This window comes from Rhinolophus ferrumequinum, chromosome 22 (genome assembly GCF_004115265.2).
Source record: "Rhinolophus ferrumequinum isolate MPI-CBG mRhiFer1 chromosome 22, mRhiFer1_v1.p, whole genome shotgun sequence".
Classification (NCBI taxonomy): Eukaryota; Metazoa; Chordata; class Mammalia; order Chiroptera; family Rhinolophidae; genus Rhinolophus; species Rhinolophus ferrumequinum.
The window spans coordinates 9,511,184-9,537,330 of record NC_046305.1 but is presented as its reverse complement, the minus strand read 5'-3'; the positions used below and the strand labels follow the sequence as shown (position 1 = coordinate 9,537,330).

Sequence of the window (26,147 nt, the reverse complement as noted above, 5' to 3'; positions counted from 1 at the left end):
CCTGAAATCTATGTAATTTTACTAACAATTGTCACCCCAATAAATTTTTTTTAAAAAGGCAGAAGTGAGATTTGAACTCAAAAAAAAAAAAAAAAAGAACATAAGCCCATGTCATTCTTCCCACCACGTTAATAGCTTCCTATCCTCTTGTCTCTGGTGTTTGCACAAGACTCTGAGGGGGGACTTAATAGAAGTACAAGGGGAGAGAAAAAATGTGGATACATTATTTATAATTTGCTGTCGCCTGAAATTTCATCCAAGGTCTACTTGTCTTTTGGAGACGTGAATATAAATGAGGAAACAAATACTCCCCACAGAGCAACGGCGGACTGGTGAGATGATCTTCTGAGAGGCAGATTTCATTGTCTGTTTTAATACTATAAGAAGCAAACAAGGTGCTCGGTAAAGCTTGTCCTCAGAGACAGTGAACACTCTAAAAAAAGCTGTCTTGACCTTGAGGTTAAGTCACTCGCGGAGGTTCCCAGAGATGGGTAATGAGACGTTTACTCTTTCGCTTTTGCTCCTGTCCAGGCTGTCCCACCTCCAGGCTGAGCTGCTCCTTGAGGTTTTACAGAAAGATTCCAAGAGTCTAACACAAGCTTCCGTTTTGGAGGTTGTGAAAATTAATGAAGGTTGGCAAATAGATGACCCCGGTGGCCATAGATGGTGGATCGTGCCACTCCACGTAGTTCTCCGCTAATAGGGTTATGCGTTTCATCTTGGGTGACTTTGTGATAGAGGATTTTCAAGGAATTGGTCCATTTCATCCAAGGTGTTGAATTTATTTAGATAGAGTTGTTTGTACTATTCAGTAGAACAAGGATGTGTGATCCCTCTAGAGGGAGAGCAGTGGATTTTGTCAGACAGTAATACCATCTGCCACAGGTCATAAGATGACATCGTAAATGTTGTAGAAGGACCTTGTATGTCACCATAGACAGAATTTGATCTGGCCCAATTTTAGTCGTGTTGCCCCAGATGTTTTCAGAAAATCTCATTTTAATTTCCTTTTTCATAATCGTAGGCAGGAACATGGTGCTTACCTGGTATCGTACATTTAACAAATACTGATTGAGCATCTACTGAGGGTTACACCCTGCCCTGAGTGCTGAGATGGAGTGAAGGACAAGATAAGTCAAATGACGACCCTCGTGAAACTTACATTCAAGGGGCTGAAGCAGTGGGGAGCAGACAAAAGAAGGAGATGGGGTCATGTCAAGCTGTGATGGTACTATTGAAAAATACACAGAGTAATGAAACAGGGACAGATGTGAACAGCTAACTTCTAGGACAGCTCCGGTAGTAGCAGGCTTTCCTGACTGTCACTGGCCACTTCCTTCCCCTTCACCTCAGAACCCGGTCTCCAGTCGGGTGGTCAGGAAAGGTCTCTCTGAGCTGAGCTATTTGTGCCAGAACATAAATGATGAGAGTGACTCAGACAAAGAAAAGCATTCTGGGCCCAGGGAAGAGGGATGACACCACCCGGAGGGAGGAGTGCCTTTGGCATGTTCAATAGATGATAAGAAAGCCAGTGAGAGAGGAGAAGGAGGGCAAGGCAGAGCCAGAGCATGCCGGGCTGTGTAGGTCATGATGAGGGTCTGGGGTTTTATTCTAATTGCAAGAAGCTATTTCAGTTGGAGCCATTGTATTGGAGAAGCCACTGGAGGGGTGTTGGCAAGTGAGGGATAGGATGAGAAGGGATCGCACGTATAATGTAAAAAGATCCCTGTGTTACAATATGGAGAATGGGTACAAGTGGGGCCAGGATGGCAAGAAGAGAGCAGGTAGGAGGCATCACCATCCCTAACCCTCTCCTTGCCACATGGAATCAAGAGACACGGAGAGGGACCAGGCTGGCAGCTGCCAATCTTTGATCAACTAATCTGCCATGGAATTGGGTTTACTGATGTAAGTGAATCCGAGGAATAGGGAGACAAATTATGTCGGAACGTTTCTCGGCTATTAGGGTGCCGTTAGCTGGTCTTTAAAGGGAGACTTGGAAACCTGATGGGTAGCAGGCAGGCGGTCTGCAAAGCTTGGGGACCTCCTTCAGCCACTCTGCTTAAGATGAAGACAGCCAAGCTGTCTGTTACTCGGTTGATTCTCTGTCCCCATCATCCCCTAAAGGCTGGTGCCACCTCTCCTCCTGGAGTCCCACTCCTACCTCCTGAACGGGTCTTACCTCCTGTCTCACCCCGCATCTGCTTCATTCTCCACACCACAATGAGAACAATCTTTCTAGAAACTGGAGCTTCAAGTCTCACTGGGCTCTTCAGCCTTTTGCCTTCAGGAGAAGGTCCAACTCCTTACGTGGCATAATCCAGTCCCTACTCCGCTCCCCAAGGCTCACTGTCACCCACCCAACCAGCTCTGGCTCTGTTTCCTGGCTTAACCTACAGTTTTCCCAAACTGGCCCTGTTTTTTCACTGGCCTGAAACAACACCCTTCTCCCAGCAGTTGGTGGCTCACTTCCACATCAGTCCCTAAAATAAGAAGTCCTTTACGATGAGCCTTTGCCAATCCCTACCCCGTCCCAGGCCCAACTGCTCATCCTCCCCTCACCAGCCCCAGGCTTCATGGCATGCTCACGTCCATATTTTGTTAGCTCCCTATGTTTGTCCCTTTTCCAGAGCACATAGAATTTGGGATTATATTTGTCTATTTCTCCCACCAGAATGGGAGCAGCCTGAAAGCTGGGACCACATTGTTTTCTCCTGTATGTTTCCATCTCGTAGCCCAGTATCTGGAACCCAACAGACCCTTCCTATGAGTTTGTTGAATGAATGCATAAACGAATGAACAGATAAGTGAATTAGAAGTTGCTGTGAAGGAGGCTAAGGGGGTAGGTTTGAGAGCCCTTGTGGACTGACTAGGTAACCTTGCCCTCTCCATGGCCTCAGGCTGCCCTCCACAAACCCACTTCTGGGAGAAACAAATCTAAGTTCCGGTGGCCAGAAGTGGTCACCTGGGCCTCTCTGGAGCATGCCACACACTGCTCTGCAGTTCGAGAGAGACCTGCTGAGTCTGTTCTCAGAGAGAGGTGCCACCATTGGCTTTAGTTCTGATGCTAAAACCATAAGGGCGGGGTGGGGGCAGGGCAGTGGACCTTAACTCTGACCAGTTTAAAGACTATCCAAGAATGCAACACAAGTAAGGGACAGGCCAGGGACCGAGTAGCTCTCTTCCTTTACTCCCAGCAGCTGGCTGATTGCACTGTGTGTCACACAGCTCACTTCACGCAGCATTCAGCCTGAAGATGCCCAACACAAACCAATTTCTGAGCAATTCTTCCGGTAAGTGCCCCGCTCTTCTTGAGCTCACAATTACATCTAGAAACACTTAACCATGAGACAGTCAGTGTCCGATCCCTTGGCATTGCTTTCCTCTTAACTTGGTAATCACCACAGTCTGTGCTAAAAATAAAAAAAGGAAAAAATAAAAATAAAAAACAAGGCCCCTTTGTCAGACCAGGCCCCAGTTATTGCACCAAAGGGAAGAAAAGCCTTCCAGTTTTGCTCTCAGTCCTAAAATTTCTGCCTTGGGAAAAATCACTGGGATGATCTGTTAGGGTCAAAGGTGAGTTTCTGATGCTATTAGATGTTTTGACATCCAGAGAGCTCGGGACGCCTGAAACCTGCCCCGACAATCCCCTAAAACTGTCTGAATCACAGTACACACCCAGGGAACACAGCCCAACAGGAATCAGTGTCGTCCTCATCGTTAGCTAAGCCAAATTCCAATAACCCTCAAGGCAGAACTTTATGGTAAAAACTAGAACCCAAGGCTTAAGTTCAAGGGTAAATAGAGTTTCTTATCCCCTTCTCCCATCCCACCCACACTAATTCTTGGGACCCGCCTACTCAAGACATACCTACCAGGAAAGAGAGAGGGAAGGAAAGGGAGAAAGGGAAAGAGGAGAGGGAGGGAGGGAAGGACAGAGAGAAAGAGAGACTCTCAGACTATTTATGCACTTGGCCATGTAAATCTAGACCACTGGGCCCCTTAGGGACACAGTCTAGCTCACCATTTATACCTCTTGGCCTCTCTGAGAAAAGGAGACATAGAGTGGAGTTCAAATCCGGTTGGTCTTCAGATTCATTGGAGGCGCTTTGGTAAAACACTGATTCCCTGGGACCCAGCCCCTGCCATTCTGATCTGGTAGATGTGCCATGGAGCCCAGGAATCTGAATTCAGTCAAGTCCCTGGCTTGGGAACAATTAGTGAGCCTCTGACTCCTCTCATCCGGTGACAAGGAATAATCGTTTGATAAAAGACTGGTGAGCGAGGCAAAACTTTTGGTAACATTGAGGGAGAGAGGGTGGAGTAGAGTGGTTTCATGGTGAAGTGTATCCTCTAAGCTCCCAGGATGTGAAAATCTCAGGTCGCTGCTCTTGATATTCTTTGGGTTTTTTTTTAAAGATTTTATTGAGGAAGGAGAACAGGACTTTATTAGGGGAACAGTGTGTACTTCCAGGACTTTTTTTTTTTCCCAAGTGAAGTTGTCCTTTCACTCTTAGTTGCGGAGGGTGCCGTTCAGCTTCAAGTTGTTGTCCTTTCAGTCTTAGTTGTGGAGGGCGCAGCTCAGCTCCAGGTCCAGTTGCCGTTGCTAGTTGCAGGGGGCGCAGCCCACCATCCCTTGCAGGAGTCGAACCGGCAAACTTGTGGTTGAAGAGGACGCTCTCCTACCAACTGAGCCATCCGGGAGACATCTCAGCTCAAGGTGCCGTGTTCAATCTTAGTTGTAGGGGGCAGAGCCCACCATCCCTTGCGGGACTCGAGGAATTGAACTGGCAACCTTGTGGTTGAGAGCCCACTGACTCATGTGGGAATCGAACTGGCAGCCTTCAGAGTTAGGAGCACGGAGCTCCAACCACCTGAGCCACTGGGCCAGCCCACCTGTCCTTGATATTCTGTGCAAGCAAAATGCTTGTTGATTGTCTTTCCATCAATGCCACAGACTAGATTAAAGTAAATCGAATCTGTAAGCAACCAGGTGGCCTTGCAAAATGTCAAAGGTAAAGCAAGTGCACCCAGCAACTATGCATCAGCCCCTCCCACATTTGGGGAGTGCCTCTGCCAACCACCCCAATGTGGGGTCCCTTCCTCTCTCGGGGTGAAGTCTGGCGTCTGCATCCCATCTAGACTTTTAACACCCCTTAATCACACTTTACTCCTAAATTGATTACATTCCCATTTTCTGAGTTTAAAAAAATGAATTCTTTTATATAACAGCCCTTCAGATATTTAAAAACTTCTCCAGAGCAAGTCATCCCAGTTTCCTAAAGTTGGTTTTGGTAGATCTACCTTTAAAGCAACTAATACGTTTGAGCCTTTTAAAAGTATCTCTAACATAGCTTTTACCTAAGTCGTGATCAATGTGCAGAAGCCAATAGAAGGTCATTTGTCATTTATTTACTTATTCTGAAGTTTGGTGTAGTTGTATGTGTGTATTTGTATGAAGCTGTCGTTTGGATGTTTGGGAAAAGCTGTTCTGTCGGAGACACACTGGGTATTGGGAAGAGCTTTGGGGTTCTGGCTCCTTTACAAAGCTGAGTTGATTCAGGAGAAAAGAGCTATTCGTGCACAAGGTAGGAATGAGCTGCAGATCAAGAACATTGTGTGTTGATCTTCTAAAAGGAGGAACTCAGGCAGTGAGAGAAGAGGGCACAAAGGAAAGCAGACGGGCTGGTTGCCCCAGAGACCAGGTAGAGAACGGTCTGGAAGCCGGGAAATAACCACGGTGTTCCCAAAGCAACAGAGAGAGGGAAAGGAGCTCAAGGGCATCTGTCCCCTGAAATATAATGGTGACCTCTAGGAATAGGTGGTGTGTCAAACGCTAACGAGCTGTAGGACCTGCTGGAGATAAAAGTTAACAGCTTCTCTGCAGCCATTAAGGAAATCAGTTTTCGGTTTTGGGGGGTAAAGATATTTAATGCGAACATCGTACTTTTTGAGGTCATTTTAACTTTTGGGGCTTGATGTGCTTGCAAGATACATGCAGACATTAATGAATCCTTGGCTACATGGATAGATGTCCAGTGAAGTATATGCTGGTCTAGTGCCTCTGTTAGCCGAGTGCAAAGAGCACTTGACTTGAGGTTGGAAACTGAAATTCAAGGGACCGGAGGAAGCCATGTGATTTTTTGAGTGCAGTTTCCATCTCTGTAAAATAAGTTTTCGATTTATAACAACCTGCCTTCCTCTCACCTTTCCTGCAAGAATTAAGCGAAAAATAAAAACACAAGTTCTACAGAAATATACTGTTATTCCCTGATGTAACCATGCCCAACGTCGGTGGTGCCTTTGTTCTAAACTGTCTTAAATGGGCGCCACTCTCGACCAAGGTGTGGCAGCTGCCAAGGACAGTCCTGGGCTAGAGGAGTTAACACCTCTCCAGAAGGGCCTTCCGTAAAGTCTGTGGAACCCCAACAACCTCTTCCTAACACAGGATGCTTCCCTGATGATCCATGACAAGTGTCTTAGATGACCCAGGCATCCCGCGAGGTTATGTCACCTTCCTCTTGCTCTGACGCACCGCAGGCTTTCCAATTGGCCTGCGGTCACACCTGCAGTGCATGAGTCCGGCCACCAGGGGACACTGTAGTGCCTGACACGTGAGGTCAGTACCCACCAGCCTCTTCAGGACTCTGCTACCGTCAATCACAGCATTATATTTACAGACCGCCCAGCTCTGCCTTTCACTTGCTCCATCAGCTCTTGTAGTCAGAAGAGCTCCCCTGCTGGGATGCCGGCTTCTCGGCTGTTCTGCTAAGCGTTAAAATGTGCCCTGAAGCTGAGCTCTTCAAGAAACCATTTAAGCTTCTCTTTCAGCTAATTAGATATTGTTCTACAAATTGGGCTGTTCTCTCTGAAAGATGAGCAGCAATTTATTTCCCCTGCCCTCTCCTTAAACTTAAACTAAATTGTGAAGCATGGCCGTTGGATTGTTCCGTCCAATCGGGAGATTGTTTTGCAGGAGGAATAGGTATCCATCTCCTCAATAAGGCTGAGCTGCTCTGGGCATTCCTTGGTGGCTCCTGTGACAATGGCAGCAAGCTTGGCTTCGAAAACAGAGTCCCAGAGATCAGTTTCCAGGCTCACGGCCTCACATGGAAAGTTGCTGGCTCGGATAGTAGACGGCCATCAGCTGTGACTAGTTGGCCATCAGCTGTAACCAGTTAGCCATTACCCACCAGTATAACTGCCGTGGCTATGCTAGGGGGTTGGTTGGTTGGCAGAGAAGCGGACTGCAGATTGCGGATCGTGTGGCTCCTGCTTCCTGTGTCTCCAACCCATCCACCAGCGAGAATACAGTGGTATGGACCCCCTATCCATGGCTCCGTGGGTGTTCCTTTTTGGCCTCGCCATATCCTGTGTTCTTGTGCGGGGAGCGGGACCAGAGACTCTGCATGGCAATGCTTCTCATTCCTTTGAAAGGTGGGCCCTCCAGTGACGTGCTGTGGCCCATACGTCTGTAACCATCATCTGAGTAACCCGTCACCAGCTGCATTAACACACTCTTGAGGGGAGGACGTTTCTATTATCCCCATTTTACTAATAAGCAAGGAAAATCAGGCCATTTGCTAAGCTAAAGCGACAGGCACACGGAGGGTCCAGACCGGAAACCAGCTCTTTCCTCTGATCCTATGAGAATGTATATTGTCTTACAAATCCACCGTCAGCTGGAGAGGGGAATGCAGGCTGAGGCAGGGTTCCCACACGCACGGTGTGAGATCCAGACAGGATGTTGTACAGCTCTGGATGGAGTACCAAGAAGCCCTCAAAGACCTTCTCCCACGCAAGGGGCTCTTATGCAGAATGGGAGAAAGGACCCTTTCTGGAAATCTCCTCTCTTCCTGCACAGGGGGCCGGGTGTTCCCTCATCCTCAAGACTGTGCCCAGCATTTGATGAACGGAGACACTCTGAGTGGGGTCTACACCATCTTCCTGCACGGAGAGCTCAGCCAGAAGCTACAGGTGTACTGCGACATGACCACAGACGGGGGTGGCTGGATTGTAAGTACACACAGCTGCTCTCCGTGCATGCAGTCACCCTGGTGTCCTAGGCCTCCTGGCTCAGCGCCTGTGGCTCCAAACTTCACCACCCTCTGACCCTCCCTTCATTTACCGCCCCCTGTCATGTCCCTCGTGGGGGTTCCTCCTAGTCCTCAGGGCCATTGCTCGGCAGCCCAATCATAGGTTTGCCGAGCAGAGAGCAGAATAGCATGTCGAGGCTGCAGCGGCCTGGCCCAGGGGAGGGGCACCCTCTGTGAGGACAGGTCATGCAGCGGGGTGCTGGGAGAGGGAAGAGGGGCTCAGCCAGGCCCGGGGGTCCTGCCTGCCGGGGACTGTGGCTGTAACAAAGGAAGACGAGCCTCTATGGGGAGGTGATTAGGATCCTTCTACCGGACGACGGCATATGGGGGAGCACAGGAGAGGCAGAACATGGATAGTCACCTCTAGTTACAAAGGCCACCCCCACCCCCCTTCCTTGGCTTCCCTGGTTCTTCCCCAGAGCTGTCACGGCCTTCAGGGAGCACCAATGGTCAGGCAAAGAAAGACACTGTTTTCTGCCACCACCCTCCTCCCATGCTTGATACCCACTGTGGGGACGGGGGGGTCCCCGCAGCCTGGCCCCGAAGCAGCCAGCATTAGCTGGGGCGGGGGCTGATGGAAACCAGCTTTTGAATGGAGTGGAACGGTGGCTGTGCTCCTATTAGCTACTCTTGGGAGACATTTTCTTTTATGTTTCTGACATAGTTGTGCCTCCTTCTTGAAGCATAATTGGAAATTGAAGCCGGGGCTGATGTAGGGTAGGTTAGACGAAATTAGCACTTAAACAGCTCAGAGAGGGAATGATGCACAATAGCTTTGCCTGTGATCGGATGATGACAGTTACTAGCTGATTTGAAGTTGGTCCTGTTCTCTTGGGGACAAATGTTTCTGCTGCACTCCGTGGCCCAGAAAGATGAATTTGAGAGCCACGCCAATTTCCCCCAACTATGTGGGGGCTGGAGGCATCCCTGAATCCTTCCTGCATCACAGGGATGGAAACCAGTGTCAACATCACCATGCAGCCCATTCATCTGGGGCCTCTGCACTTCGAGAAGGGCTTTGAGCGTCTCCCACGGAAACGCTGTGCAGATAGATACCCAGCTCTGTACTGCAGTGTCCCTTGTCTAAGCATCTTCGGCATCGCAGATGTAAAACTCAGTTCCAGCAGTCTTACTCACAAGACTCTTTTTCCCTTGGCATCCCAGAATTTTATCCCCCCTTTCTCTTCACAGGTGTTCCAGAGGCGGCAGAATGGCCAAACTGACTTTTTCCGGAAATGGGCTGAGTACCGAGTTGGCTTCGGGAATCTGGAGGATGAGTTTTGGCTGGGTAACGCCTCCTTTTTGCTTTCCCTGGGAGGGCTGCTCTGGCGTTTTGTCCACCTTTCTCCTTTCTGTGTCTGCCTGGGATCATCAGCACCTCCCCCGCCCCCCGTGTCTGCTGAGAAGTTGACAGCTCGTGAATTGCTTTCGGTACCTCTGGCTCTGTTTGGCTGCACTATTGATCTGTTTTCATCTTATGGTGGTGTTTTCCTCTTTGCTCTGTCTCTTCTCATTCTCATTAATAGTCTCTTATGCTCATGGGTTTTGATGTGAGGTGACTACAAAGAGTGAGCGGGTCTGGTGGGGGCGGGGGCCGGGAGCACCCGGCCGGCTGGTCATCTCTCTCGCACGCCGGGCACCAGCCAGGCAGCCCACAGGTCAGGACAGGACTGAGGTAGGCACTGTATGCTAATTCCTTGGAGGAATGTTATCACCTGACTTGGCAAGGAGGAGAGCAAAATGAAAATGGCATTAGAGGCGACCGGCAATTTCCTAGAGGTCTGACCGAAGAAGGAGGTACAGGTTGAACCTGAACTGGTGTAAGAAGGGAAATACACAGGCGACGCAGGCAGATGGCAGTGATGCCAGTTCCGGAAAGCAGTACATTTGTTGTGACCCGTGTCTCCCGCTTGGTTAGATTTCCAGAGTGATTTGTACAGGGAGGCAGGGGGAAAGGAGAACAGTTGTGTTCCACAGTTGAGGCCTCCTCTCGGTCACTGTCACCTGTCACTGTCCCACCCAGCCCTCAGCATCTTTCTCCTGGATGCTCACCTAACCACCCCGAACTGGTCCCCAGCCTCCACTCATTCCCACATGGCCACTACAATGGTCTACACACCCAAACTCTAAGCAGTGGCTAACCCCGTTTGTAAAACTTCTCAGTGACTCCACATCACGACCAGGTGAAAGCCAAACACCTTAGCTCAGGTACCGGCCTCTCTAATCTACCTTGGAGCCTGCTCCCCACCACTAAGTACCTGTCCTCCCCCACCCCCACCCCCAGCCCAACATTCACAATCACTAATGTTTCCTTTGCAAGGAAGTCTCTCTCAGCCACCTTTCCCCTTTCCTATTACCTTGATGTCCATCGACATTATAATCAAAGACCTGGAGAATCCCTCCTACACATTTTTCTCTCCCTTTGCCTGTGAGAGAATTGGCTACCCCCTCTTCTGGGGCCCCAAATCACAGTGTCCATTTTCCTTTCTTTCTTGGCCATATTACGTGAACTTGTTTTAGGGCTGGGACCACATCAGATTCATCTTTTAACCCCACCACCTATCACAGTGCCTGGGTGATAATAGACACCAAAAGCGTAGATATCAATCAATCAATCAATCAATCATCGGTCAACCAATGATAAGGATTTATTGAGTATCTGTTAGGTGCCCAGATCTGTGTTTGCTGATGTAGGTAATGAAAATATAAGGTAAAAAATACGTAGAAAAATATTGAGAGAGAAGTCAATGAATAGGAAAATAGCCTTAGTTTCTAAGAGTTTGCAGACAGTTTGGGAGACAAACACTGTGCCCCTGAATCAATGTGCCCACAAATCAGTGTGCCCACACCAGACGGGGTTGTGTTCCCCAAACCTCGGCCACTGTGCACCGCTGTCGCAACTTTTGTCATATCTGTGAACTAGCTGAGCTATCATGCACTTCCATTTTCTGTATATCCCTTGTTTTGTTTAATTAAATCTATTACTTTGTGAAGGAAACTTCGTAGCATTGCCCAAAATAGAAAGCAAGGTATCACGTACCGTAATAAAAGGGAGCCTCAAAACTAAATGCAGCGCAAAGAAACCAGCATTAATATTACAAAATTGACAGTGAAATGTGGGGTCTCCAAGCCTGTTGCTGGTGGTAACAGGGGAGATTAGAAAGTGTTGGGTGTTAAACCACAAAGTACTAGAACCGAACTGAGCCTGCGAAAAGGAAAGTAGGTCAGGGGTGTTGAATGAAGGCATGTGGTGCTGTCTAAAGTCAGGAAGAGAAGTCTTGACTCAGTGTCATAGGAAATAGAGAACCAGTGAGAGGCATGGCCTCGTGACGTGTCGTGTGGCAACAGTCCTCAGGTTGGGGTAACACTGTGACCGAAGGTTTATGTCCTAAGCGGGGTTCCCTAGGAGCAGAGGCCAAGACAGAGATTCTTGTCCAAGCAATTTATCTGGGGGCGCTCTCAGGAGAAGGGAAGGGAGGATGCAAGATAAAGCAGGAAAAGTGCAAACTTGTGGGCTTTGGGGGAGACTCGCTTCCCCTGGCACATTAATTGCTCCCCAGAGTTGGGACAAAAGGACCAGGCTTCTGTACGCCCCACATCAGGCATTGATGGAGGTCTGCCCCAAAGTAGGCAAATAGAGAGGGTAACCTCTAGGTGGAAGTGACTCCCGTTTGGTCAAAAGCAATTCTCCAAGAAGGAGGCAGCTGTGCGTTGTTAGCAGCTGGAGGCTGAGAGGAAGAAGGTGGTGTAATGAAAGGTGCACAGAACCCCTTTGCAGGCTGGAGGAGATGGCAGGATGTGGGATATCCTGGGCCCCAGGGCCCGCCCGGAACTCCTCTGTTCAGTGTTCTCCGTTTTATTTCCTTTCCCTCACACCAAAGGAGTCACGCCCATGTGATGCCTCCTGTCACTTTCACCCAATGCCATGGTTTGGAGTGGGCCGTGGCGGGGACAGGGCCAGGAATCCTGAGGCTCAGGGCTTGTAGTCACTGGGTCAAGAGTAGGTGTCAGGACCCTTGAGCCGACCTGTGGTGGGAACTGCTCAGCAGACCTGGCCACATGCAGGTAGAAGGAATGGAAGGGTCTGTCTGATAACAGCTTGGGAAGGGCTGATGTCCAAAGCTCTCCAGATACCCCCCTCTCCCCCATCACATTTGTTTTGAGACCACTTCCCCTCCCGCTTCCAACTTCCCCTCCTGCTTCCAAAGCCGCTGGGGCCAGGCTCCCTGCATTCTCTGTTCTTCTCTGCAGGGCTGGACAATATACACAGACTCACATCCCAGGGCCGCTACGAGCTGCGTGTGGACATGCGGGACGGCCAGGAGGCCGTGTTTGCCCACTACGACAAGTTCTCCGTGGAGGACAGCAGGAGCCTGTATAAGCTGCGCATAGGAGCCTACAATGGCACTGCAGGTACCTTGGCCCTGAGCAGACCCCCAGAACCCCCATATCCCAGGCCCAAGCGGCCCAGGCAGTGGCAGCTCCCACTCAGCTCATGAATTCCCAGCTCGCCCATGGGGAGGGCAGAGGATTGCGAATCACTGGCTCTGGGCCAGGCTGTCCCTGACCACGCAGGTGACCTGAAATCAATTTCCCAGGACTTCACTCTCCTCATCTGGAAAATCGTAATAATGATGGCTTCCCCACTTCACAGAACAGTCAGGAAAAAAAATGTGATAAGTGCAGTGCACGTGCTTTTAAAGTTAAAAAAAAAAAAAGTGCAGTGGGAGGGCAAAGGATTATTTTTCTTGTCTCGATTAATCAATATGGGCTGTTATCCAGAGAAAGCGTAATCATCTACTGTCTGGGGAGAAATCTCCCCTGTAATGAATGACACCTCGGAAAGCCGTCTTTGAACTAATGAAAATAAACCGGACCCTTCCTGATTCTGAGATTCCCCCCCCCCCGCCCCACTTTTATAGCGGTCATCATAACACCCCGTCAAGGAGCAAACAGCAGCACTTAAATGTCCCTCACTGGCCACATTTCTTTCCCTTCCTCCACGAGGACCACGTACATGGTCACGTTTTCTCTATAGATTTTTGTGACATTTCTACTAAGCAGAACAACCATGTCTAGAAGCCCTGTTGCACTAATAGATTTGTCGGAACATAACATTGAGTCTGCTTCTGAGGCTTTGCCCATCTGTTTCCTGGGTTCTATTACGGCACGTTTCATAAAACCTGTTTTGCCAAATATTCCATTGTTTGGTACATGGAGTTCTTGGTCCTTTCATTAACTCCAGTTTCAGGGCCGAATGCTAGAGTATAATTTTAGCAACATTTTTATGCCTCTTGGAATTAAGATGACCATCAAGGTGTTGACCTTCCCGTTTCTGCATCTGTCCAGTTATTTCTCTTTTCAGCCAGGTCTATAATGCCTTCCTTTGTCATTCTTCATATTTCTGAGCATTCCCTGTGGTACTGAGACCTGCCTGAAGTGCCCAAAAAAAGGTGCAATTTACACACAGTTTGGGCATAAAATAGTCATTGAAATGGAGTATATTTAACAAAATATCAGACTAACTCATTTCAGAAACAACCAGGCTGCATGGGGGTAACCCAGATTGTCTCCCGACACCATAATTCATCATGGTGTCCTTTGGAGACAAAAGGAATCACGAATGTGTGTGTCCCAGTTCTGGACTAGAGGAAACAGACCGGGGGAGGGCAAGGGGAGTGGAGCTGAGTGGACAGAGTTCCGCGCAGAGGTCAGGGGGATGAGGAAATGAGTGGGAGAGAGCAGCACGGAGGTCTCTGACCCCCGAGGGGAGGTGGAGTAAGAGTTCAGTACAGCCAGGCTGACGAACCAGGTGCAAATGGGAGAGGTAAGTGGCAGGTCCCTTACGTGGAGGTCAGATTTGTTGGGGGTCAAATGTCCAGAAAGTCCTGACAGAAGAGTGACAAATGGGACAGCCTGACAAATGTGTCTTTATCCAGGGGACTCCCTCAGCTATCACCAGGGGCGCCCTTTCTCCACCGAGGACAGAGACAATGACATTGCAGTTACCAACTGTGCCATGTCGTACAAGGGCGCCTGGTGGTACAAGAACTGCCACCGGACCAACCTCAACGGGAAGTACGGGGAGTCCAGGCATAGCCAGGTCGGTGACGCTCTGCCATTGTTTGAAATGTTTGAGGGCTGTGGAACCCACGGCCCCTTAGTGTTCTGTTTGGAATGATCAAGGGCTCTGAAACCCACGGTCCCTGAGCTTTCTGTTTGGAAAGATCAGGGATGTGGAACCCACAGCCCCTTAGCTTTCTGTTTTAAATGCATATGTGGGTCTTACATTGCCTTTTAAAAAGAAATACTCAGAGTCTCAGGAAAGGACTATCATGAAGAATGACGCAGATACTGGGATACTGGCAGGACAGAGTAGAAAGCAGGGGAAGAAGAGGAAGCTTTTGGACTCAGGAGCTAGCACTCACCCAGGGAAGCCCTTGACAACCAGTCAAGTTCCATTTCATTTCCTCGTCTAGGAGATTCCATCACAAGCTTATCAGTTCCAGGGACAGCTTCACCGGCTCAGCTTCATCCTCAGAAGTGTTCCAGGAAGGGAGTGATGAGAAATATCAGTGTAAACTGGACTGTCTGTCCCCATTAGAGACCACATGGCCATAGGCTGGGCTGGGTGACAGGGTGGGGTGTCAGGGTGGATCAACCAGGAGCTTCCTAGTGTTAGCACTGAAAGTCCAGCAGCCAGGGAAAGCCCTTAGTCCTGCACAAACCAAGATGGTTGGTCACCGTTTGTGGAAACCCCTGACTCTCCCACCAGGAGGGAACAACCAAACAGTTATTCTCTTCAAAATGCGTCTGTGCTGTCGGGATTTTGAAATTCAACTCCAATTACTGGTACATGCAAATCCTAAAGGCCAAAAACAAAGGTGGTAAATGGAGTGACCTGGAACACGTTCCAGATAAAGGCCCAAGCCTCAGGTATGTTTAAAAAGAGAAGCTGGAAAGAGACTGCTCCTTGTACCTTCTTTGTTACTTAGCCACAAAGCTTGGTGTTAATGGAAAATGGTGAAACCACATCGTGGGTGATCTGACGTGCTTCTCTTTCTCCCTCCCAGGGGATCAACTGGTACCACTGGAAGGGCCACGAGTTCTCCATCCCCTTTGTGGAAATGAAAATGCGCCCCTACAACCACCGTCTCATGGCAGGGAGGAAACGGCGGTCCTTGCACTTCTGAGCAGTGGGCAGCCGCAAGCCAACTGACCTTTCCTGTCATTCGTTTGTATTTTAGAATCTGAAACGAGGGGTGGGGGGTCATAGTAACGTGCTTTGCAACATATTCTGAGTGTCTGAAGGAAGCAGGAAGTAGCAGGAATCAGCTGAGAACCAGCTGCTCGCGGTTCCTCCTGCCCCCCAGGGCCTGACCCTCAGCCATCCTTCCTCCTACCCAGCCATCTTTCACCTTCCTCTCTTCTCCCACCAAGGAGGAAACGTGAGAAGTTTTCGTAAAAGACCAAGGCAAAGGCAAGTCCTGGAGTCAGGTCGTGATGGTGACAGGCACGTGCCTTCTTTCCTTCTGAGCTGCGCTTCACTTCCGGGTATCTGTGCTCTGGTCACTGCCTTCGATGGCCAGGTTCTCAAACCAGCCCATGGAAGAAACCTCTGCAAGAGAGCTTTGCGAACACCTCCCCTTAAGAGGAAACATTAACCTCACCCCGTCCCAGCACCCCAAGTCCTCTTTCATGGGCCAAAGATTCTCACCTCACAACACCTTTCCTCTACCAGCCCAGTGGCCTCTGTTACCTTTCAAGAGTCGTAGGTTCCCTTCATGCCCCAGTGAGTCCATCCTACCCTCAGAGTCCCACGATCCCACAAATCCAACCAGCGTTTGGATAATAGTTCCCCGTGACTTGCGTTCGTTGCCCGTCACTGTTTCCCTGTGGGTCATAAGTCACTGCCCCCTCCCTCGGGTCAGACACAGAGCAACGTTCTTTGGGGAGTCGGAGGGGGAGATGGTTGTAGCGTTTAGTGCTTCAGGGGTCAGGCATTGAGGAAGGACAGAAGTGGAATTCAGGGTTCCCGCCATCAAGATTCCAGATCCCACGGGGAACACAGGTCTTGGGTAGCTCCATTTTCGCTATTTCTCGTCCTATTGGTCATGGATTGTTTTCGGAATTGCGAACGGAAGGCCTCCTCCTCTCTCCAGCCAGGCTGTCCTTCGAGTAGGTGGCTTAGTAAGAGTCAGAAGGAGTTGCATGACCAGCCAGCCACTCCCGATAGTCCCTGGGAAAAGGTGGAATTTGGGGGTTTTTGTTTTTTTCCTCTTTTTTGGTCCTGTGGGAAACAGGAATGACCTCCTTAATGGGGAGAGATCACGAGAAGCCTTTCTCCATCTTCTTTTATTATTCTGCCTTTGAGAGGGAAAATGAAAAGTGCCAGAGGAAATGACATCTAGGAATCCAAAGGTGAATAGGGGAGGGCCGGGGGCCTACCTCCCGTTTTATGAGATGTGCTCTCTTCACTAGCATGATTTGATTTTTAAGTCTAAGACAGCTGGAGGCTGTAGAAGCCATGACCCTTCAGCTTCTCCAAAGCAAATGCCAGCTGCAACCATCCCTATAGCATCTGCCGAAATCCATGTCCAGTTTCCCCAGCTGCCCTCTCCCCTTCCTCTCCCCTTCTTCAAGGTCCCAGTTCCACTTTCTCTAATACCCAGGTTTACTCAAACTGGGGCATCTTGGTACCTTGCCCAACCAGTTAGAGGATGCACCTAAGTGTTAGCAATTTTCTAATGGAAACATCCACCATCTAACCAAGCCCAGATAACCAGGAAAGAACAGCCCCTCAGGCTGATGGTCACACCTGTAGTGTTGGGAGATGACACCAGCCACCACTCTCTGTAGACGCTCTCCCGTTAGCAGGCCTCCAAGGTCTTGCTCACGGCTGTGGTGTGGATGTGACTGACATACCTGGTGCTGGGAAACAGAGGTGACATTTTCACTTCTCAGTTCACCATGGGCGTCAAAACAACTAGGAGAAGGCGGAAGAAACAGAAACAATCCTTTCAAGAAACCTGTGAATTAAATAAGATTGAACTAGAGTGAAACACCAATGAACAGTGGGAAGTACACTGAATGAGGAACCCGGGAGCTAAGGTACAGGCCTGCCACTGCCATTTTGCTCGCTCTAGGATATCAGGGAGGTGGCTTCACCTCTCTGGGCCTCAGTTTGCTCACCTGTTGCATGGAAGATTACGCTAGAATGGCTTCTAACTTTCCTTTCCGGTTTGGCAGGCAGTACTGCTAGTCTGTGAGTAGAAACTGTCATTGGTGCGAGAACACAAGTAATGAAAATTCACCAAAGCCCTGCTTTATTTAGGGAGGAGAGGAGAGGGGAAGGGGAAGGAAGGAAGGAAGGAAGGAAGGAAGGAAGGAAGGAAGGAAGGAAGGAAGGAAGGAAGGAAGACTGATTCAGAAGTCATAAGTAAAACACACACACACACACATACACACACGAGAAAATACTACAAAAAAGAGTATGCCAAGAGGCTGAACTCATTTTGTCCATGAAAGCAGAGCCAATACAGCCCACCTCATGAAGGGACCTGAAATGGAAAAGGAGGATAGGTCTTCCTGCCATCATTCAAGCAGAAGCCAAGAAGCACCAAGGGAAACCCAAACCGACCTCTCGTTGGCACCGTCCTACCCCGTGGAACACGTCTATAAATAGTCTCAGCCGCATTGCCTGGATTCATTTTAAAGAATTTTAAAGCAACTTCAATGATTAGCTCACCCAGTCTTCTAGAAAAGGATTTATAGATTCCTTTTATTAAGTAGAGTGTTCTCAAGAGTTTTTGCCATGTTTAAGAGACACAGTACCCATGCTCTCCCCAAGGCCCGTGGTCAATTTGACTCAAAGCTTTTCCCCTTTACTCACTGACTCCTGCTTAGCCCATTTCTCCAAGCACCTGTGTTCTTCCCATGGGAGGACCCACTAGGCAATACTCAGCCTAAGCACCCTCACAGGAAACGAAAGGAATTAGACGTGGACCCTGCCCAGGGGCAGTTTAACTGCAAACACCTCAGGCTATGTACTTACAAAAACAAACCAAAACCTTCCCACGACTGCACAGAATCACTGCCTAGCCCCAAGATCCAGTTTTCCCTTTTTGCATTTCCCCATCAGAGAAAGGTAGTTTTCAACACAGCAAACTCACATTCTCCACGGTTATTTCTGGAAGGTAATGGAGTTCGTACAAAAGGGGGTCGGGAGGCAGGGGGATGCGAAAGACTAATCTGTGGAAAACTCCCGCAGGCCTTTAGACCAGATTTAACTGGAGAAAAGGAGACGTGCTAAGTGTCACCACAAGGTGGCGTTCACAACCCTCACCCCCTTCCCGTAACCCTGTGCAAATTATCTTGGGGGTGAGGACAGTAAGTCCCTCCACGTTTCCTGGAGAATTCTCACCAAACCAGGACCCAGGAACACTGGCCAACACATTTGCACAGCAGATTGATTTGTAAAAGAACAACAATAAGAAAAGTGGCAGCCAGGCAATGCAGAGCAAAGTTCCACAAATAGTTAAATCCGCCCTGCCCTTCACCTACCCACACCCCACACCTCTCCTCATAAGGTGGCAAGACACCTCACACCTGCTCCCTGCCACCGGGGAACCAACCAGCTCCCTGCACACTGAAAACTGTTCTTTCAAAGACAGACCTGAAGAACCAAGGCTGCCAGAGAGCTGAATGCCAAACCAAACAATCCTTACCACGTGTAGACTTTCACATCCAGTCCCAGAACAGAGCTGTAGATTAAGGGACAAAAGGTCATTATGGAACCTTTTCAAAGAGCTCTTTTAAAAGCAGCAGTGGAGAAAAAGTTTATGAGTTCCTCTTTGTCTTCTCCTCTGGAAAAAAATAAAACAGAACCCGTGAGACCAGTGGATGCACCAAACGAAGCGGGTTGAAATAGACTAGCTAGTGGTCCAGATTTGCAAATACTCCTGGGCCTTGAAAATACTTTTACTTTTAACCTCCACCCAGAATTTCAGAAAAGATTGAGCCACTGACTCAGAATATGTGCTTCTCTTTCTCATCGGCAGACTCCTGTTCGATCTATTCCTTACTTGCATTTCTTTCCCTCCAAAGGGGAACTCTTCTTGCATCTCACTGTCCACTCTTAAAATTTTGAAAAGGAACCTCTGAAAGATTCTAACTTGACTTCAGTTTCCATAATCCCACAGCAGCTGGGAAAGTCTGTCTGCACGCGCCTCAGATCTGTGAAGGATGCAAGAAGGGCCTTGGTCCTCTGAAGCCTGGGGCCCTAATCTGGGCCCAGAAGTCTGCGTGGTGCACAAAGCTCCAGGTACCAGGCTCTGCCTGGCCTCCCTGGGTGGTCGTTTTCCTCTAGGTAACAGTGACAGAGCCCTGCTGGGCTCTGAGCGAAGGTGAGTCACAGGCAGGGCTGGATCCTGGGCTGTGCCTGCAGCCTGTCTCTGGCTGCACCTCAGGGTCCTCTGGCCACATTCCAAAAGATCTTTGACTAAGTGCGTCCTTAAACTTTCGTTTCTTCCATAACCCAACCCCACACAGATGTGATAAGGTTTTCCTCGACAAGTGTGGCACCACCAGGCCTAATGGGAAATGACCAACCAAACAAAAACCTCAAAAAGCAAGAAGGGGAACAACTCCAGTCTACCTGAAGAGGGTGTGCTGGTGTGGCCTCGGGTCCAATTGAAAAACAGTGGCTCTGGTACATTCTAATTGTAGACACACTAGATTTGCTTCTGTCCATTCTGTGCTCTTCAAGCCTTGAGAATGAGCTGGGAAGAAGAAAACATAAAATATAAAATATGCTGATGGAGCATTAGAGACTAAAGCAAGCTTTCCACAGGAGGCCCGCAGTAACAGCGCAGAGCTCAGGTGTGAGGGGCCCTGGTAAAGACCTGGAGCTCTGGCCCCTGGCCTCCCACCAGAGGCCTGTTGGTTCACCCACTGCCTCTGAGGAGAAAGGAAGGCCCCAGAGGCCTGCCACTGCACAGACCCAGAAACAGAAGGACTTTCCCGGTTTGCTTAACCAACCCTGCCTGGACCTCCATTTTCCTTCCCAGTCCCAAGCCTGGTTTGTTACCTCCAGCATTTCTGATTAATTTTTCAAGGTCACCCCTCGCCTGAAGCATGACTTCATTGTCCAAACGTCCTTGGCAAACCTCACAGCTTTTGGACAGTGTTGCATTTCCTCCAAACCGGAAATCCTCACTCATTCCCCAAGCTTAATAAGGCTATTGCAGAATATCCAAATAACACAGCCCTTGTTCCTCAGAAAAACTTGGCCCCCCTCTCTTAATAAAACAGCTCCTTGTTGTTGTCGGCTGTGAGGCTGGGCTGATGCGAAATTTCCAGTTCAGAGATATTTAACCCTTTCAGTCTCACCGGGGTCGCTCTCCCAGGTACTGGCTCATTAGTCCCTTGGGTTCCTGGGAGGCAGTGCAAACATCCCAGGAGGCCGGGGACACCTAAGCCACAGAGCAGGTTTGGGCTCAGACACAGGGCCAGGAGGTAAATGCATGGATGAGAGCTATTTCCTTTCTGTCACTCTTTAGCATACCCCAGGGAGATCCTGTGTTGCTTTTTAACATCCTGTCATTGAACGCTAATATGCTCAATGCTGCCTCCAAATGGCAAAGGTTGGAAACACACCTTCAGAGCTGGAGGGAACCACAGAGAGAACATCGGACCCAACATTCAATTTCATACTTAAGAAAACCGAGGCCCAGAAAGGTTAGGCAACTTGCCCAGGTTAGCACAGCTAATTAGTAACCGAACTGAGATCAGATCTGGCATAGGCTTTTTAATTTTTCTCTCCCCAGATGAAGACGAAGAGAAATGATATTTATGGCACACCCACTGTTTTCCGGATACTGGGCTAGGAGATCAACATATATATTACTTTGTTAAATCCTCACCAGAACCCTGACTCAAGTTTAACCATTTTACAAATGAGACAGTGGAGGCACAGAAAGGTTAAGAAACATCCCTAAAGTCACACAGGATTAAGTAGAGCTACAATAGGAAGCTCTTTGTCTAACTCTAAAGCCCTTGCTTTGTTACTTCATGAGACTAGAGCCTTTTATATTGATTTAGCCAAGTGGGCACCATCTTGGATTTGTTGATGTTTTCCCAAAGGGGCTTCTGATACTACTTCCTCTCTCCTCTCCATCTTTTCAGAAAAGGGAGTCAGTCTTTGCACTGTTTTTGCCATACATTCCAGAGGATCTTGAACCTCACTTGGCAGCTCTTTTACTTTCCTTTTTGTTTTGTGTTTTATTTTGTTTTTTGTTTTTGTGGGAGGTGAGAGATGGGTTCACAACAGGTTGGGAGGGGAACGTAAAGAACACAACACAAACACTATTTCCCCAACTCCACTCCTTCAGGAATATGCAGCCTCTTTCTCACCCAACATTAGAAGAGTGGGAAATTCCAGAGTCATTCCTCCCAAACTGGGGCAGACAATGTAGCCAGGATTGGGGGAGGGGAAGCCACAGCATAAACATGGTGGCACGTGTTCCTAGAGTATCAATTTTATGCCTGGATTTGAGAGGAACATGGTTACATTATTAATATAATCAAACCAATGCAGATGGTATCAAATGCAGAAATCCCGTGAGTTTTTAGGCTAAAATCTGTGTGTTACCGACTCATTGGGGTGCCCTCCTTCCAGACTCTCAAGGGTACAAAGGTGTCTTTCTTCATGGTCCCCTGAAGGAGCACATCAGTGGAATATTTTGAGGAATGAGGGTAGAAGAAGACAGGAGACAAATTAATTCATTCCTTAGTTTCTTTTTCCCTCTCCCTACCTGCTCCCACCTCCCCCAGTGGGCTGGGGGCTCAGAGGACCGCGGGCTACAAGCTCAGCTCTCTTTGCCACTTGGGGGAGTTGAGAAGGAAATCAGTTCTTGGTAACTTGTATTTTAAGCTGCCAGGCCAAAACTCCAGAAATGAACCCCTTTCTCTTTATGGAATGACATTTCTAAACACAGGAATAGATAGATCTCCCCAAGAAAGAACTCTGCATTTTAGGGTCCTCTTCCACGTGGGGCTGCTTGGGCAGCAGTGATGCTTGCTATTAGCAGTGACCCCTATATGTTAGGTGCACCGGACACCGTGTTTTGTGCAAACACATCAGCCAAGAAAATGCTCCCCTACCATCCCCCTGCCTCCGCCCAGCCCTCCCAGAGGGCTAGACTCACGCCAGGGTCCCACCGGCTCAAGGTTCAGAATCTACGAGTTACTGTTCACACACCTCCTTCCTGTCACCCACCCACCCAGTTATTCCAAACTCAAATATGCTCCAGGCCCAGAGGAACTCCAGGCGCCCTAAGCAAGTCACTGTGGCTTGGAGGGAGCTGATCGCTGGGGCCCAGGCCGCTGAAACTCACCCTGTGGTCTCTAGATGGTTGTCCCGAGAAATCCCCAACACCAAGCCCTCCATTCCCTCCGAGCTTGTGTTTGCCATTTTAACCTTTAACAGCCTTTTCAGGTAAAAATAACAAAGACCAATTTACTGACTTTATAGCTACAACGTGCTTGGGAAAGCATTTCCTCAAAAGGAAGGCTGGGAGGAAGAAGAAAAACACGAAAATGGAGTAGACACTCCCTGGGCGATGTCCCCAGTAAAGAACTAAACTAAAAATGAAAGCCTGCGGAGGAAGGGAGCGGACAGACCAACACGTCCGTCTTTTCACGGCACTGGAGCTCAAAGACGGGAAACTCCGCTCGTTAACCATTGTTAACCAGTGTTGTTAGTCCTGATTACTTTTAGCCTCTGTATAGTTCCTTTTTTAAACACATTTTCTATACGTTAATAAAAGATCCTGAAGGAATGAGGTGCGTCTTCTGGGCCCTGCGGGGAATTAAGGGGACACGCCTTTCTGCACCAGTGGCCTGCCTCCCCCTTTGCTCAGTGTCCCCCTGTCACTATGGCCAGACGTCTTCTCTGCACCCCCCCTTTCGGGTAGGCTGTTCTCATACCTGACATCCTGTTCCCCCATCCCGGTCCCTTGCCTTCCCTGTTCCTCTGCTCGCATTCCATCCTCAGGATCTCTTTTTCTACTCCTTCTCCTCCTCTTTTCACCGCACCCTTTCTTCCTCCCCTGTCTCCCACCCACTTTGAATTCTGCATCTTCCACTTTGCTTTTCATATCAGAAAAGGCCACTGATGGGTGGCAGCCTCTGCTGGCTGCCCCAGCATCACCCGACTGGTTTTGACTGTCCCACTGCCGGGCTCCCTCAACCCCGGAGCGCCCCGTGGTAGCCAGATCTCCAAGGCTCTAGTGCCATCTATGGGCGCTGGCGGAGAATATGCAACGGGCCCAACTTGCTGAGCCTGCCTACCCTGGGCTCAGTCAGTCTCCAGCTCCTGTGACCACCTGCCGCTCAGACTTGGGCACCTGGGAAAACATTCTCCCTTTGTCTCCCTTGAAAATGGGCCCAGTGTACATTGAAAGGTCAACTCTGACCTCCAGGTAGCATTCGGTGACCCCAGCCAGGTTACAGCCCCAACAGGAGGGTCATGAGGGAGACTTGCACCCAGTTCAGGGCCACAGAGCCAGGAAAACAGAGGTAACTATAACGCAGGGCGGTGCTGAAGGTACCAGAAACGCAGACGAGCTTTGTCGGCTGGAGTGGCTAGGGGTGTGCAGGGGACTACCTGGGGAGGTCCACCTGGCTGGGTCTGATGACAATAGAAGTAATTCAGCGTGGGGAGGGAACAGTGTGACTAAGAGTAAGAGTCGGAGGACAGAAACAGCATAACCTGAAGGGGCGGGGCCAGGAGAGGTGGAAGATGCCTTTGCCTGGCTTCCTGGGCCCTGAGGTGGTCAGGACAGACTGAACACTGAATCCCCAAGGCCAAGAGGGAGGGACCTTGCTCCCTGTCCCCTTGTAAAAAGGGAAACAGAACGTATTTTTAAAAGGGATAGAATCTCTAACTTGAAATTAAATTTTTTTTTAAAGGTTAATTCCTCCTAGTCTTTTCTAGGTAGAGCAAGCCCTTCTCAAGCCTGGTGCCACAGGAGAAACAGGGACAGAATCCCAGCTCCCAGGCAGGTGACCATCTCCCACTGAAGGTGCCCGAGGGGGACAGGGGGCAGAGAGCTTCCTTAGCTCTTTTCCTGGGCCTCGTTTCCTCTTTCTTCGTCATTTCCTAAAAACAGACTTCTGGACTCTCAGACAATAGAGGCCCTTTGCAAGCAGCCACATTTCCTGGTCCTGTTTCAAACAGGCCACCCTGGAAACCCATACCTTAGGATTATATTGCTGAAGGAGTGACTGCTGTTGTCATATGCACATAAAACCTGTCACCCGCACAAATCCAAATCTTGAATCTCACCCTGCATGTTCTCTGGGGATAGGAAACTCAAGGGAGGGAGGGGGACTTCAAGGAATTTCAGTAATTAGTGCTAATTCCTGAGGTGACTGAATGCTAACATTACGTTCTAACTTAAATGAGTATAATTCACCCATTGCTTAAGACCTCTGGGTGTATTTACAACCATCTGAACAGAGATTTAATTATTGCTGTGTTGTGGGAACTAAGGACTGCCACGGGTAAAATTAAAAGTGGGTTATTAAGCAAGAGAAATGTTAGCAGCATTAGTAATCAGAGCAATTACCAAGAACCCGACCTAAACACAGGAGCGGCGTCTCTCCTGTAATGACCCAGTGTCCCTGGGGACATGTGCCTGGGGACAGCAGCAGTCAGCAGTGACGTCATCATGCAATGAGGGCCCTCGGAGCCTGTATTTCTCCTCTCGTGTGATACGTGCAATATACCCCATTGCCCAGGCTTTCAGGGAATTACAAAAAGTGTGCACTCAATGCACAGACCCCCACGCACCTGTGTCTCTATAGGTCTTCTCTCATCTCACTATCCCCTTCAGTGAGCACCTACTATGGACCAGACCCAATGCTGTCTCTGGATGTGCAGGAATGAAAGTCCTGGTCCCCCTTGAAGAGATGTCGTCTCATTTGCCTCTTTCGCCTCTTTCGTTTCCAGCCACTTGTACCAAACTCCCTACTCCCTAATAAGCCCCTCGCATGAAAGATTTTAAAACAGAATAGAGTACAATTTCCAAACTTATGTTCATGTGTTCACGAGGAACTGGAAAGAGATATGCAGTAAAAAAAATTCAGCTAATTGGGATGAGGGTTGTCATTTGAATGTTGACAATATTTTTTTAAAGTCAGACACATTTCAAACATGTCAAACACTAAGAAACGTGGCAATTAAGGAACTCCTGGAATCCAAAAAAAGCTAAGAGAAACTTCTCAAAGGATTAATTACTATAGCATCTTCCTTAGGGGAGCGGAAGGGGAAGAGGGCATCGGAAAATGTTCTGGAAGTTTTAGATGTTTATGTTCTTTCATGCCTTAAATAAGAATTGCTATAAGCAGAGATCACAGCTAAACGCTCATTCATAGCTTGTGTGGAAGCTTCGGGTCTGCTCTTTGTGACAAACAATAAGCCCTTTAGAGGTTTCTGGGAAATGAGGGTACATTACAGGAAATGCGGTAGCAATTATGAAAATCCAATATGCTAGCTGTGCAGGAAATTTAAAGATCCAAGAAAAACAGGGAGAGAACGCTGAGGGAATGTGTAAATTATGTCTGTGTGCAGGCAATACCCAGTGTGATTTGTGATCCCCACTCACTTTTATGACTTTCCTTCCATAAACAAAACCCACGGAGTAATAACCAAAACTTGTATTTACAGCCAAAGCGACCCTGAAACAATTGGCCACAATGACAAGCGGGATCACTGTTGAGGCAACTCAGCTAACTTAACTGGCCAAGAAGACTCAATAACAACGGAGTCTGCAACATGGAACCCCCTGCCCTCCCACCCGCCCTCCAACTCCATCATGTACCAGTTAAATACTCGGAGAGACATTCATGTACATCTGGTTTTCAACCCTCTTTTATTTTTTCCTAAGGAAATGACCTGAATTTTAACTCAGTTTGAAATGTCCATGGTTGCTGTAGGGCAGGGTTTTCATATAGCAGTCCTACTGACATTTTGGTCAGATAAATCTT

General features: G+C 48.8%; 1 protein-coding gene across 4 annotated transcripts in view; it reads left to right on the top strand.

Moving 5' to 3' along the window:
- Positions 1 to 15,320, top strand: part of TNR (tenascin R) — a 369,034-nt gene extending 353,714 nt beyond the window's left edge. For all 4 annotated transcript variants that reach the window (XM_033092050.1, XM_033092051.1, XM_033092048.1 and 1 more), the window contains 5 exons: positions 7,865 to 8,016; positions 9,288 to 9,384; positions 12,348 to 12,509; positions 14,036 to 14,199; positions 15,170 to 15,320. In XM_033092050.1, the coding sequence (XP_032947941.1) occupies positions 7,865 to 8,016; positions 9,288 to 9,384; positions 12,348 to 12,509; positions 14,036 to 14,199; positions 15,170 to 15,289 (695 nt within the window). In that variant the 3' untranslated portion in view covers positions 15,290 to 15,320. The remainder of the gene's footprint in view (positions 1 to 7,864; positions 8,017 to 9,287; positions 9,385 to 12,347; positions 12,510 to 14,035; positions 14,200 to 15,169) is intronic.
- Positions 15,321 to 26,147: the final 10,827 nt, after the last annotated feature.